Raw genomic sequence first — 15,933 nt, forward strand, 5'->3', positions numbered from 1 at the left:
GAATTATCAAGTCATTTCATTTGTATAAAATGTACACCATGAGCGTTTCTAATGTGCCTTCCTTTTACATTGCATAGTGAACTGATGCCTATTCTGGGGCTGACAGTAACCATGGAAACAGGATGTGGTTGTTGGTTCCTGCATCCTGCTACCTGGTGGCCAAAAACTGGTGAGACAATATAACAAGATCCACTTTTCCTGCAAGTCTCCAAATGAATATCGTCCATTGATTTGGAACAAAGAAATCAAGTGGCTGTTGACATTGAAGGTCACATTGGCTACTGCATTTCCATAGCACAGAAACCGCCCTGGTCAAGGTCACCAATGACATCCTGACCATCTGTGACCAGGGCTCCCTCTGCCTCCTCGTCCTCCTCGACCTATCGGCAGCATTCGATACGGTCGACCACGCTATCCTCCTCCACCGCTTGTCCTCCCACCTCAACCTTCAAGGCCCTGTCCTTGAGTGGTTTAGGTTGTACCTCTCCCACCGTCTTCACTTTGTCTCCACAAATGGTTTTTCCTCCGGCCCCCGCACTGTCTCGTGCGGTGTCCCTCAGGGCTCTGTCCTCGGTCCCCTCCTCTTCACCCTCTATATGCTCCCCCTTGGTGACATCATCCGCAGACATGGGGTTAACTTCCACATGTATGCGGATGACACCCAACTCTACCTTTCCTCCTCTACCCTCAACTCCACGACCACCGATGTCCTGACAGCTGCCTGTCCGACATCGAGTCCTGGACGAGAGACAACTTTCTTCAGCTCAACGTGCGCAAAACTGAGGCCCTCCTGATTGGCTCACGTCAGCGCCTCCGCACCTCAGGCGCTGACAACATCAGCATCCAAGGCTGCACTCTCCACCTCTCAAAGCCAGTCAGGAACCTCGGGTTCTGTTCGACCCTGAGCTGTCCTTTCTCCCTCATATCCGCACCACAACTGGCACCGCCTTCCATCACCTCCGGAATGTCGCCAGACTACGGCACTACCTCACCCCTCACGCTGCTGAAACTCTGGTCCACGCCTTTATCACCTCAAGGCTGGACTATGGGAACTCTCTCCTCGCCGGCCTTCCCGCCACCTCCCTCCACAAGCTGCAGGTCATTCAGAACTCTGCAGCTCGTGTACTGTCCCGCACCAGGCTTCGGGACCACATCACTCCCACCCTCGCTCGCCTCCACTGGCTCCCCATCCCCCAGAGGATCGAATTGAATATCCTCACTCTCACCTACAAGGCCATTCACGTCCTTGCTCCCTCCTACCTCTCCGAGCTACTATCCCCCTACCTACCTGCCCGTACTCTCCGTTCCTCTGGCTCCAGTCTGCTCCACATCCCCCGCCCCAACCGCCCTACCATCGGTGGCCGGGCCTTCAGCCTCTCAGCCCCGAGGCTCTGGAACTCTATCCCCCAGTGCCTTCGCCTTGCTTCCTCCCTTTCCTCCTTCAAGGCCGGTCTCAAGACCTTTCTCTTTGACCGTGCCTTCAGCTCCCCTCTCGACTCTCTACCCCCTCCTCGCTCCCTCCCTTCCCTCCCCTCACCCTGACCATTTCCCCCTTGCTCGGGTCCTGACCCAACTGTACAGCGCCTTGGGACGTCCTCCCGACATGAAAGGTGCTCAATAAATGGAATCTTGTTGTTGTTGTTGTTGTTGCATTAACCTATATATACATAGTTGCTGCACTTTACAGAAACATGCATCTTGAAAAATTTCAATGTGATAAGGAGCTGGATCAAATGCGAGATTTATTTATTCTGACCCAGTGAAATGTTTCACCCCTTTGCTGTAGGTCTGTGTTTTATCAAACTATGACATTTCAGGGTAGCTGCAAAATTATTGAACATAATTGTTTCAATTGAACCCAGCAAACTTGTTGTCTCTCGAAATGTCAGAGAAAAGCTTACTCTGATGACTTTCCATATAATTGGTTGCTCTAAGAAGCCAGGTTCTTTGCATTTTTGAGGGCTTTGGAACTAAGGAGTGGATATTCACCTCCAGGATCTCAGGATTACATTTTTACCATGCATTTAGGGAGAAGCAAATATGAGACAACAATAGCAACAATTTGCATTTATGCAGTGCTCCTCACACAGGGCAGCTTGTATGGCTTGAGAAGTAATGTTCGACAGAAGGTTTTAAGTTCGTTTGGTATTCAGATGAGTTCTGGGCAGGGGGTCACTCTAAGGGTGGGACATGTTGCACGTAAACAGAGCATACACCAATGTCCTCACATAGAAGATAAAAGACCAGTGGAAAGGATTTGAAGTGGTACACACTACGTTAGAATTTGGGAAATGACTGGAATCTATCCTGAGAAACAGAGTAACTGAATACTTGGACAAGTACAGTACAAGATGAGCAGGGAGAGTCTGCATGTGAGAGCAAGGTCACGTCTGACTAACCTAATAGAATTCTATGATAGACCATGGAGGTAGATGCAGGAGACCCATGGATGTCACTTAATTGGATTTTTGGAAGGAGTTTCATCAGGTTATATTCTTTATTGGTTAAAATTAAGGTGTGTGGAATTGGAGGCAATCAAGCGGCACAAATTGGAAATTGGTTGGGAGGTACATGGGGAAATGGTGGCATAATAGGAAACTTTTTAAATTAGCAGGCAGTGATGAGTGATGCTCTCTTGGTCGGTCGTGGGGTACAGTTTTTCACTGTTTTAATGGCCTGGATACAGGAATACAAGAAAGTACTGTAGATTACAATAAATTAAAAGTAGTGAATTGAGGAGAGAGCAGAAAATTGCCAAGGGACATAGATATATTAAGAGAATGAACAGAACTATAGCAGAACGAGTTCAGTTTAGCAATGCGTGAGATAGTATATTTTGGTTCATTTTCCTTATGCCCAGTGATTCACTTTATATCATGTCCAGTGTAATGTTTTGCTACGGATTCTCAATAACAGCTGGAAATATTTTGTAAATGTGAAAAACTGGTAGGAGGTTAGATGATCAAAGGGATTTTAGCATCATTATTTGTTAATGCTAGTTTGTATGTGTAAAACAAAACAGCCAAAAATGTGTATAAGTTGCTGCTCTTTCACAAGTGATCTAGAATGTATAAACAAGGATAATGCAATTATGCTGGGGTTAACTGGCTGAACCTCATTTGATGTATTGCGATTAGTTTTGAGTAGCTAATATGAAGAAGGATATATTAGCATTGGAAGAAGTTCACAACAATATTAAAAGAATACTTTGGATGCAGGATGTTGTTTTGCTAGGAGGCTGGATAAACTTGGATTATATTCCTTAGTTTTGAAGAAGGTTGAAAATAGGGAGAGAATTGATTGACCAACACCAACAACAACAACTTAAGCGCCCTCCACACAGGATAGCATCTCAGAGCATTTAACAATGGCAGAGTCTGACTCGGAGCTGGGGGTGGAGGGGAGATGGCCGTCAGCATGGTCGAAGAGGAAGGTTTTCAGGTGGGACTTGAAAAAGGGGAGAGAGGGGGCAAGGCAAAGGGATTGAGGAAGAGTGTTTCAGAGTTTTTAGGAGTAGTGGCTGAAAGCGCGATCTCCGATGGTGGGGTGTGAGGGACGAGCAGGAGGCTGGTGCCAGTTGAGCGGAGGCACCGGTTGGTGGAATGGAGAGTGAGGAGGTTGGAGAGGTAGGGAGGTGCTAGAGAGTGAAGGAATTTGAACATGAGTGTGAGGATCTTGAAGTCGATCCGATCGGTGATGGGGAGCCAGTGGAGCCTGGCCAGAACTGGTGAGATGTAGGTACGGAGTTTGGTCCGGCTCAGTATGCGGGTGGCAGAGTTCTGAATGAGCTGGATCTTGTGAATGGTGGAGCTGGGGAGACCGGCGAGGGGTGCGTTTGAGTAATCCGGTGGGAGGTGACAAACGCATGCAAGAGGGTTTCAGCTGCATTTGTGGTAAGGTACCATCAGAGGCGGGCAATGTGGCAGAAGTGGAAGAAGACAGAGACTAGATGTGGGGGAGGAAGAACAGCTGGGGGCCAAACCGGATGCCTAGATTGCCCCTAGATTTGGTGAGTGTGAGGGAGAGCCCAGGGAGTTTGAGGAGTTCAGATCCGCAGGGTGAAGACATTGAAGGATATTCAGCTGCAGGAAGTTTGCGCTCATCCAGCCTCTGATGTCTGCCAGCCAAGCTGATAGAACATCGGCGGACCTGGAGTTGGTACTGGAGGAGGCAAAGTAGAATTGTGTGTCATCAAAAAAACATGTGGAAGTTTACCCTGTGTCTGCTGATGATATCACCCAGATGGAGCATATAAGCAAAAGAAGAGGGCCAAGAATGGAGCCCTGGGGTTTCCTTCTGTCTAGTTAGAACTGTTTTCCCTGAAGAGAGTAATATGAGTCAGCTCACTTCAAATTTATTTCCTCTGTCTTTTTATGAAAAGCATGACCTGCTAACAATCCTCCAGATAAATTGGTTACTCACTTAATGGCTGTTTGTGGGATCTTGCTTTGAGCAAATTGTTTGCATCGAGATACAGTGACCATTTTGACAGCAATTACTTGTGAAGCACTGCCTTAACAATGTTCAATGAGTATCATTAAGGAAGCTGTTGAATTGGAGTGAAGCAATTGCCTTGAAAAAAATAATAATAATCATTGCATTTGTTATAGCATCTTTCATGTCTAGGGACACCTCAAAGCACTTCACGGGATTTTCTGTGAAGTATAGTACTGTGTATTTGTAGGCAAACCGGACTGTCAATTTACACACAACAATGTCTCATAAACTGTCATGGCCTAAATGACCAATTTTATCTGGAGGACTGTTGGCCAAGACATTGGGAGAAACTCTCTTCTCTTCAGCTGGTATCATGGGATCTTTAACGTTCACCAGAACAGATAGTAGAATGTGTCATCCAAAGGATAGCATCTCTGACAATGCAGTACTCCTCAGGAGTGTCAGTCTAGATGGTGCGCTGAAAGTTCAAATAATGGTGAGTTCAAAGTTTCCCCAAGCCCTTCATCTTTATTTGCCATTTTGCATCAACCAAACTATTGTGCTGTTGTGCTATTACTTAGTGGTTCATTTCCCATGTTGAGGCTAACATCTAATGGCAGTATTGTATGACTAGAATATCGCTGCACTCAGCATGATGTCTGCTCAAGCCCTTCATGTTACCTTGACGAACTGCTGTGGAAATAATAATAATAATAATCTTTGCATTTGATATAGCACTTTTCACGTCTTCTAGAAGTCTCAAAGCGCTTCCCAGAATATACTGTAAAGTGAATTGACTGTATATTTGTGAGCAAAACACGGCAACCAATTGCACACAGCAGTGTCCAACAAACAGTTGTGGATTGAGTGACCAAATTATTATTCTTTTTAAGGATTAATATCCTCGGAAAAGTGATCAGCCATTCGACTAACAACCGTTATTTAATTTAAATAATGATTGCGGATCACTTTTTCAGGGATAATCATTCCTTCAAAAAAAAAAAGTTTCTTCACTTAGTCCACGACTGTTTGTGCGACACTGCTGGGCGCAATTGGCTGCCGCGTTTCGCCCACAAAAAAAACATGTAGTCAATTCACTTTACAATATATTCTGTGAAGCATTTTGATACATCTCGAAGACGTGATTTGGCACTATATCAAATGCAAGGATTATAATCATTATTAATGTTCTTTCAGTAAATTAAAATATTAGTGTAAAAATACTACCGTTGTCCTCATAGGTTTGTATTTTCCTTGTTCTTACATTGTCTTCATTAGGCGAAAGATTTTAAATATAGTAGCTTCTGTAATATTTGTCATAAGCTTGTAAAAGTGAGATTGACACATGGCAAAAGAAACATTAATACTATAACTATAATATAGCATTTTGCTTGTTCCAGGTTGTACGTTTCACCGAGGCAGCAAGCCACAGCAGAACAGAAGGCTCAGGATCCCTTGCAGTGGTGCAGACAAGTGTTTGATCAGCCCAATGCTGACTTGGAGGCAGCAAAACGATCATTATGCTTCAAGATTGATCAAGGTAAAACCAATACCTCACCAGTGTTTTGTATGTCATGCTACTAGTTGTTATCTTATGCTCTGGTAATTTAATGAAAACCTACAAGCTGTGTTTGTAATTATGAGTAAAGTGTTTTCATATTCATCAGAGAAAGGTTAATTTCCCTCTCCTGCAGCTTTTAAATGACACTTTAAAGGTTTTTGACATGCACTTTGATGAGCATCTAAAAATTCCATCAATGCATTGACATCATGAGTATGGTACTGTATTGTGTTAGTTGGACAGGGAGCATGATGGTGTTCTCCCAAACAGATGGTCATATTAAATCCCAGAGCTACACGGCTGATATATCTGCCTCCAATAGCTTGTGGGGATGGAACATCAAGCAATTGCTTGGAGAGGAGGAAAAATTGATGTTGGTGGCCCTACTTTGCTTGTAGTGTAAATTTCAGCTGCTCATGTTGTGGCATTGCCAACTATCCTGATATGATCCTTCGATCGGAAATCTCTTTTTGAAGGAGTGTGGAGGAACAAAAATATTTATCATATAAAAAAGAAAATCACAGAAATTGCCTGTAACTTCTATTACTGCAGTCTCATATTTATACTTAGCAAGATTTGATATTAATACAAATCAATGAAAGTTTATTCTGTACGCCCTAAGGGAGAAACGCTTCCCGAATTCTCATTTTAGTTCACTATTTCCTTGTTTTCAACAATACCTTGGGTTATTTCTTTAAATTATTTTTTGTTTCCACTCTGTCATCTTCCTTGATTATTGATTATTGTTTTTAAATAGATATTCCTATCTCCTTGATCTTGATCCTCCTTTTAGGCCATCTTTACAGGACATTGATCTGTGCATGGAATCTTTCTTTGTTGCTGTAGCTCACATCATTTTCCAATACATTAATGGCCATTTTGGCGGTAGGATAGCCATAGCTGATTATGTGCAAGGCTCTTAAAATTCTAAGCACTATCTGTGACTTGTTGCTACTGACAGTATCCAATTGAATCAGTTAATAGATTGTTTAGTCTTCAGAGATCCTGTTGTGTAAATGGGTTGCTTTTGCCATTTGAATTGCTAAATCTAGGTAGGAAAGAAATCCCAGTGCAGTGTGTGTGTGTTACCTTTGACTATTGAGGAGTTATGCTGAACTTGCTGAGACATTCAGAACAATCATTTGTGACTTTTAATGTTTGACTGAATGAATATCATTTTGCTTAAAAGTTCACAAATAATGATTCAAATTTTGTTCAGTGTCTGGTTAATCTTGGACAGCACGAGACTTTAGTTCCATAGGATTGTTGTCATTCTATATCACAATGTAAGCTTCTGTTCAGTCGATCAGATGGACTTTAATTTTAGATAACGCCTTGGCTCTTGCTGTTAATAAAAAATGCATACCTATTTCAATGTGTATAAAAATCAGTATATGAACTCTGAGTATAAGAATAATCCAAAAACAAAAGATTAATTGAAAGCAGATGGGGCTGATACATATTTTAAATTGTTTATAGTGCATCCTCCTGGGTCTTAATATGTGACTATATATATATACAAATGTTCAATCGTGTATTACAAAAATGCCATAGCCTGATTCTGAAGCATGGCATACAATGGGGCCTTGAGCTTTGATCCATTCACTATGTCTGGTGTTTCTGAAGGAGAGAGTAGAATTCTTATGCAGTTCTCCTCATCCTCAGGCAGAATAACTAACAATAACGTAAACTGATTATCACATCACTTACCAATGTTTAAAAATCGTCACTTTGTGGTGGAAGATAATGTCTGTATTTCACACGCTTGATAGAAGCAACCATAAAGAACAGTCAACGAAGAACTGTAGCAAGAAAATACTTGGGCAGCATAAATATCTAAAAATTGTAGCATTATTTGCACTTGCAAACCTTTCTTCTGACTGCTAGTTTGGGATTTGTTCGTCATGATTTTTGCTGTGATTTTCACAAACTGGAAGTTGCAATTAGCTCAAAAAATCCATGGGGGGCAATTCCACCTGCGTCTAAGATTTACTTTATTGACATAGAATTTCAGTGGATTGAGAACTTGGCAAATCGTTGAATAGAGTCTTAATAATGTCAGTTGCTGTGGTTCTTAGAAGAACTTACAGAAAACATGCTTCAAAAGTACTATTTAAGAATTTGCGAAGTTCTGTGCACCCTACTATTTTAAAAAGAGTTAATTTAGATCCATGTGGAATTTTACCTCTCTAGCTTGCAAATATTGCAAATTAGACTATTATATTGCTGATACACTAGATGACTAGAAAATGTTATGGTCAGGTGATATCTAAGTATTGCAGAGCTAGAAATAAGGAATCATTTGTCTCCAATTTCATGTTACGAAGGGCAGATCTTTCAAATATTCACTCAGATTTTAGGAATTTAATTGTACCAATGGTAGTGTGGTTGAAGTTGAAATTATAGATAATAAATTGTGATATTCTAATTTGCAATTGTTTACTATTGTCGTGTGGTATTTAGCAATACAATAGATTTGCAAATCGACTTAGCTTTAAAAAAACAACTTGATTTAAAAATGTGCGATGACAGAGAATGATGGCAGTCTGCTTTCCATAGTTTTAAAAAAACTAGCTTGATTAATAATGAATTTAGGAACTTTGCACAACACAGCTTTAATTTTGAAGCTGTTTTTATGTAATTTGTTTTTTTTAAAGAATTACAGGAAACCAGCCTTGAAGTTAAGACTGAACTCAAAAAATTGTCAAATTCTGGACTCTTTGAAATGCTACATAAATAGAGCAAATCTAAACCCAGATAGAATTTCTTCCCAAATGTGTTTCAGTTGAAGCCTGTAGAGGGTATTGTGCAGCCTAGCACAACACATAAGTGTGCAGATGCTGCTGGTAATGAAGAGCACTTCATGTCCTCAGAGACATGGCTTAATTTACAGTTAGTAAAAGCTGTAGTACTGTGTTATTCATTTGTAACAATTGCTGGATGTAACCCAGAAATACCTATTTTTTTCTAACTTGCAATATTTCTGAATGGAGTTCCTTAATTCCTACATCCTGGAATCTGGCTCCAGGAATTCTGCTCCGAAAATGTCAGAGCACAGTTTCCATGGGGTAGTGACATACTTCACATTACTGGAAGAAAGGAGTGACCATTTTTCATTTGTAATTATAATAATAATAACAATCCTTGCATTTGATATAGCGCCTTATCACATCACCGAGATGCCTCAAAGCACTTCACAGACTATACTACCTTTCCTCCTCTACTCTCAACTCCACGACCACCGATGTCCTGACAGCTGCCTGTCCGACATTGAGTCCTGGACGAGAGACAACTTTCTTCAGCTCAACGTGCGAAAAACCGAGGCCCTCCTGATTGGCTCACGTCAGCGCCTCCGCACCTCAGGCGCTGACACCATCAGCATCCAAGGCTGCACTCTCCACCTCTCAAAGCCAGTCAGGAACCTCGGCGTTTTGTTCGACCCTGAGCTGTCCTTTCTCCCTCACATCCGCACCACAACTGGCACTGCCTTCCATCACCTCCGGAACATGGCCAGACTACGGCATTACCTCACCCCTCACGCTGCTGAAACCCTGGTTCACGCCTTTGTCACCTCAAGGCTGGACTACGGGAACTCTCTCCTCGCCGGCCTTCCCGGCACCTCCCTCCACAAGCTGCAGGTCATTCAGAACTCTGCAGCTCGTGTACTGTCCCGCACCAGGCTTCGGGACCACATCACTCCCACCCTCGCTCACCTCCACTGGCTCCCCATCCCCCAGAGGATTGATTTCAAGATCCTCATCCTCACCTACAGGCCATTCACGGCCTTGCTCCCTCCTACCTCTCCAACCTACTATCCCCCCACCTACCTGCCCGTACCCTCCGTTCCTCTGGCTCCGGTCTGCTCCACGTCCCCCGCCCCAACCGCCCTACCATCGGTGGTCGGGCCTTCAGCCTCTCAGCCCCCAGGCTCTGGAACTCCATCCCCCAGTGCCTTCGCCTTGCTTCCTCCCTTTCCTCCTTCAAGGCCGGTCTCAAAACCTTTCTCTTTGACCGTGCCTTCAGCTCCCCTCTCGACTCTCTTCCCCCTCCTCGCTCCATCCCTTCCCTCCCCTCACCCTGACCATTTCCCCCCTCCTTGCTCCCTCCCTTCCCTCCCCTCACCCTGACCATTTCCCCCCTCCTCGCTCCCTCCCTCCCCTCACCCTGACCATTTCCCCCCTGCTCGGGTCATGACCCAACTGTGCAGCGCCTTGGGACGTCCTCCTGACGTGAAAGGCGCTTTATAAATGGAATCTTGTTGTTGTTGTTGTTATTGTAGTGACTTTGTATTTTGTGGGCGAAACGAGGCAGCCAATTTTGCATAGCAGTGTCCCACAAACAGTAATGGATTGAGAGACCAGAATTTTTTTTAGGATAAACAAGAGGGGTGTAGAGTAAGGAAACTCGCCTAACATTTCTTTATATTTATGGAAACAATTATAAATATAATTGAATATTCCATTGAATATTAATTAGATGCAGCACCTCTGCTTGATTTTGCATAAGGATGCTGATATCAACTGTTCTGTCCTCACTGTCTTCTCAGATGTGATCAGTTAACCTAGCATAGACTGGGGTATAAAACCTGAGACCTTCAAGGTCTATGTTGATTTTATATCTCATAACATAGTACATTATGGTCTTGTTAATTTTTCAGATAGCCATCTCTAATGCACTTCAGGTTACCAGAGAGTGACTCTGTTATAAATATCACATCACGAAACATGCAATCACTCCACTTTGCAGTGATTCCTGTGAAGCCCTTGAGATGTCTTCCCTATGTGAAAGGCACACTATGAAATGCAAGGATTATTGTGTGTGGCTGAGTAGATTGTTCGGACAGTCGCCAAGTCAATGTTATTACTGTGTGAAAGTATGTAAGGCCATTCTGAGAATGGTATTCTCTCCATTGTTTTCCCTTTTTAACCTTGTAGGAAAAGACTGTGCCTCTTCTTCTTCCACTGTGATGTGGCTTAGACAGAGCACACAAGTGCACAGCAAACTGTAGCAATTAACCCTTTTGGCACCTACAAGCTTCAAATTTTGCTAGTATAATCGAGTTGAAAATTGACTCTTTATTCTTTTCTTTGATGTGATGTATATTGGCTTGTAAAGTTTAAATTTGACAGATTATAGGTTCTAAAAGATATAATTTTGAGGAATTTCCGTTAATTTTGAATTATTCTGAATCAGGAAGCACAGAAAGACTGCTGCTCGCTGTTCATTACCAAATAAGACTTCTGTTTATAGATATATTGCAGTAGGTCTGTGCTCAATTGTTGGCTTATTATTCAGTGGAACTGTATATTACACAGGCTAATTGTAGACCTTTGTACATTATTTGTGGGTTCGACCCAATAATTAATGTGTCATTGGATTTTGGGAGTTTGCAAAGAAAGGAACAGCTGGTGGAAGAGTATTGAAGATTAAATCCTTTCACAAAGCATTGTATTCCTTTGGAAGACAATCATACTTGCTCTCAGGATACAGTATATAGTTTGGGACACAACATGTCAAGTGACTGCCAGGATACTGGAAGGCGAACTAGATGGATCATGATCTTCTTTCACCTAGCAAATTCTTATATTCTTATGTTCTTAAATGGAGATCAGTTATAATCGATTAAAAATCACTTAATGTCATAATTTTTTTTGATTATCACTAATATTTTCCTCAGATCTCCTCCAGAAGATATTGACTCTTGTTCCAGACCTGTGGATCTCTTGGCCAGGTTGCTATTCTTCATATTATAATAATAATAATAATAATAATAATAATAATAATCCTTGCATTTGATATAGCGCTTTTCACGTCGGGAGGACGTCCCAAAGCGCTTCACAGAACACACTGTAAAGTGAATTGACTGTATATTTGTGGGCGAACGCGGCAGCCAATTGCGCACAGCAATGTCCCACAAACAGTCGTAGATTGAAAATGACCAATTTATTATTGTTTTGGGGTTTTGGAGGGATTATTATTAGGCGTGTGGAGTAAGGAAACTTGCCCAAGGTTTCATGAGCCTTAACAGTGACTGTTGTCAGGTTAGTTGAGAAAGGGTGGAGCAAAGATGACAACCGAGTCAGATCCTGTTCTCACCCTATATACACAAGTTTGCACTTTCCAGTAAAGCTCCCTTGATAGCAATAACAGACAAGAACCCTGCCTGATTTATGTTTTTTGTCTTCTATGAGCCCAGGAACACTAAGAGCAGCTCTTATGTCCCAACTGCTGCCTCAGCTGAGATCAGCTAACTCAAATTTGCAATGTTCTAGTCATTCACTAGACCTTTGTCTTTTATACCCCCTTTAAAACTGTACCATTTAGTGTATATTGCCTCTCCTCATTTTTCCTTCCAAAATGCATCACCTCACACTTCTCTGCATTAATCTTCATCTGCTATGTATCTGCCATTTCACCAGTCTATCTATGTGCTCCTGCAGGCTTCGTTCCCAAGTTTTGTATCATCTGCAAACTTTACAATTTTGCTCTCTATATCCAAGTCCAAGTCATTTTTATGTATATCAATAGCATTGGACCTACCGACTCTTGGGGGACACGACTGTATACTTCCCTCCAGTCTGAAAAACAACCATTCACCATACCCTCTGCTTTCTGTCTCCCAGCCAATTTTGTATCCATGCTGACACTGTTCCTTTTATCCTGTCTCAATTTTGCTAACTTGTCAATTATGTTGTATCTTACCAAACACCTTCTGAAAGTCCATATACCTTCATCAGTCTTTATGTTTTTGTAGACCTGATCCATAGGAACATGTTTTTGTAGATCTGATCCATAGGAGAAAGGATCTGTGAGAGAGACAGTGACATGGCCTCACTGCAGAGTTGAGCCTAGATGAGTTGGCTCAATGATAATTCCATTAACCAAGTGCTTAATTTCTATGAGTTTCAATTTGTTAATTAATCAATTATTTATTTGGTCCCCAATGAGCTGTAATGGATAGAAATGCAATGTTTTGATTGAATTTATATATCATGTATATTTTATGGGAGAATTCTGAAATTGATATTGTATTCAGCCCAAAGGAAAGGTCCCACAATATCTACGTGGGTTGCATTATTTCTTCTAAGTAGGAAGTTGTTTCATTTCTTCTGTATCCAGACCGTATCTCTGACTGTCTGGCGCCTTGGGACGTCCTCTTGAGGTGAAAAGCACGATATAAATGTAATTTGTTTTGCTGTATCCAGATCCTTTGGAATAGTAGGCAGCATACCCTAGAACCACTAGCAAATATCTTTACCTCTATACCATTTACCATTAAATCTTTACCATTAAAACAACAATAAATTGCATTTATATAGCGCCTTTCATATCAGGAAGACGTGAACAGTGAATATCCACGCTGACACGTCCAGGCAGCAATCATCATCTTATTGTGCTTGATGAATGGGTCACAGATTAATTCTGAAAACTGCTTTTATTCGGCTGTGGTCAGACCCCACTAAACAATAATATTGAAAAACAGAATTTTTATGTAAATTTTTGTTCATATTTTGGCAAAAATATCCATGGGATCACCACCCCTTTACCCAAGTATCATTTGGGTCTTGGAATTTCTACCCCAATGTGCCTTGTGTCCAGTTTCATATCAGTACCAGTTTGAGCTTTCCATTTCATATACCAACCATTATTAGTATTTGTTTCAGTGGAAGTAGGTATGCAAGATGTAATGTGATAGATTTTTGTTGAAGTAAGCAATTAAGGGCTATGAGAGAAAGGGAGTGGAATTTCTTGCATTCTGCAATGGTTGTTCCTGTCTTTTTCTTTGTTACCGTAAGAAAATCAGTTTGGAAATTTCCAGTGTGGTTTATCTTGGGAATGGTGCAGCATACAGCATCCTGACAATTAAGGGAAATTGTGGAATTAATTGCTTCTGACATAAAGCAAATCCATCTCATAATGCTTTTTTGTTTAAAAAAAGCTGAATTTAGTTTGTGCTTATATTAGATCTCAGATACTGAAATGCATTTTATTATAATTATAGTAGCATTTGGGTTCTGTTATTCCTTCTTGTAGAAACTCTTTGAGCAAAACTCTGCATCGAAGTCATTGCCGAGAAAAGAATTATGAATACTGTTTTATATGATATTTTAAGGTAATTCATAGCGTAATTCTGTAGTGTGTAAATTGCACGGAAGGTAAACCGGTGGAGAAGGGCTATTTCCCTTTCAACAGAAATTAACCATGTAACCACCTAAGTCCAAAAGATATACACTACAATACAATTTACATTGATATAGCACCTTTCAAGTTGGGAGGATGCTTCAAAGCACGTAACACTGTTTGCTGGGTACCTAAGCTGGGGATTAGTGTTGACTGGTAAGTGGACTTATACAGAGGAGTGTGCTGATAATTAACTTTAGCACAACATTTGTATTGTATACAGTTAGATTTTAAAAAATGGGTGAACATTTTGCATGATTTTTCCATATAAGAACTATCCTTCACACTTCTGTGTGTGTGTGCATTTGTAACATGTGTTGAAAATTTTTATTTTTGCACCCCTTTGATCTGATTTCTTCAGGTGCCATTTTATTTTGTTGTCAAGCTATTTAAGAGAGATTATAAAATAAACTTTTTTACGTGAGGCACTTTAACTAGGTTTGTCTGCAGTACTCCAAGGTCAGACCAGTCAGCCTGATACATCAGTAGGATTTGGAGGGGTAGACAGGGACAGGACTTCTTCCAAATTGGCTCCTGGTAACCCTACACGTCGAAGGCTTAACCTGATAGAGTCGTCCTAGCTGGACAAACAGCAGAAAGCTTGCCAAACAGTGCTATGTGCTTTTAGAAGGTTAGACTCTATTACTACTCAAATGCATACTCTGGGGTCCCCAAGCCTTAGCTCTTGCCAACCTGCGCCTAATATTCTCAGGAATTAGATTATGCAGGGTATTTCTTTCCAGGGATAGAGTGCACATTCTAGTCCAAAGGGAATTTCCACATGTTGGTGGCATGCACATGTGGAACTATGTCTGGTTAAGATACTCAAGCACAGTGATGGATTGTCACGTGTGTCATACACATGGCTAACCAAAAATTATTATTAGCATTGATGGGAAGCCATATTGGGCCTCAATAACAGTTAATACATCCAATCATAACTGCATAACAACTTCAGTTAGGTGAAGGCAATGTTACTGCAGCAAGAATTGCCCTAGTTTATTCCAAGATTATAATGTTTTCTTCAAGAATAACTGGGACAGAATGAACCGTGAACAGACGACTTCCAATTTCTCATGTTTTTGTTCGTTTGGAATGTGGGAATTATAACTCTTTTGAAGTTAACCAAACAATTTGAGAACTCACAAAATCCATAGAGTACTCGCAAGTGAGCTTTAATTCACAGTGTAAAATATTAGCCTGAAATTGAAGACAATGATCATCTGGATGTCTGGCAATGTTGCTGTTTAATACTTAAGAAGCAAAATGTATGGGGCAGGATACCTGGATTATATAGTGTGTCCCAATTTCAGGTTTTCAATCGCAAATTTAACAATGACCATTATATAGGCTTTTTTAAAAAAAAATTCTAGACGTTAATGCTGGATTGAGGTTTGCCTATTGAAGTTATTTTGTTGTTAAGACATCCGTTGGGGAATTCAGAATTCTGACTTGATACAGCACAAAGTATCTGATTTCTAAACACAGCAATGTTTTTTATGAAGTACATGTGATTCCCTTGTATAAAAACTTGTTGCATTTTAGTGGCATAATATATAGGGCAAAAAAAGATTATTGAAAAAACTCCCTCATAATGTAGCTGCATTAGGAATTATGGATGCACATTGGGAGGAGAGCAGTGTAGATGGTGCCTTGACACTGGAACAAGCAGCTTGGATGCAAAGTGCATCTCTTTACGGGTAACCCTCTCCATGTACATAACATGCAATACCTCAGCTTGGACCTGGAGGTCG

The 15,933-nt window shown here is 41.3% G+C and overlaps 1 protein-coding gene across 1 annotated transcript in view; it reads left to right on the top strand.

The window, feature by feature from the left end:
- slain1a (SLAIN motif family, member 1a) overlaps positions 1-15,933 on the top strand; it is a gene marked incomplete at its 3' end in the record, with an annotated part of 43,461 nt that overhangs the window by 4,561 nt on the left and 22,967 nt on the right. The window contains 1 exon segment of the mRNA XM_042334102.1: positions 5,838-5,977. Coding sequence (XP_042190036.1) covers positions 5,838-5,977 — 140 coding nt within the window.

This window comes from Callorhinchus milii, unplaced genomic scaffold, assembly GCF_018977255.1.
Source record: "Callorhinchus milii isolate IMCB2004 unplaced genomic scaffold, IMCB_Cmil_1.0 Scaffold4, whole genome shotgun sequence".
NCBI classification, from domain to species: domain Eukaryota; kingdom Metazoa; phylum Chordata; class Chondrichthyes; order Chimaeriformes; family Callorhinchidae; genus Callorhinchus; species Callorhinchus milii.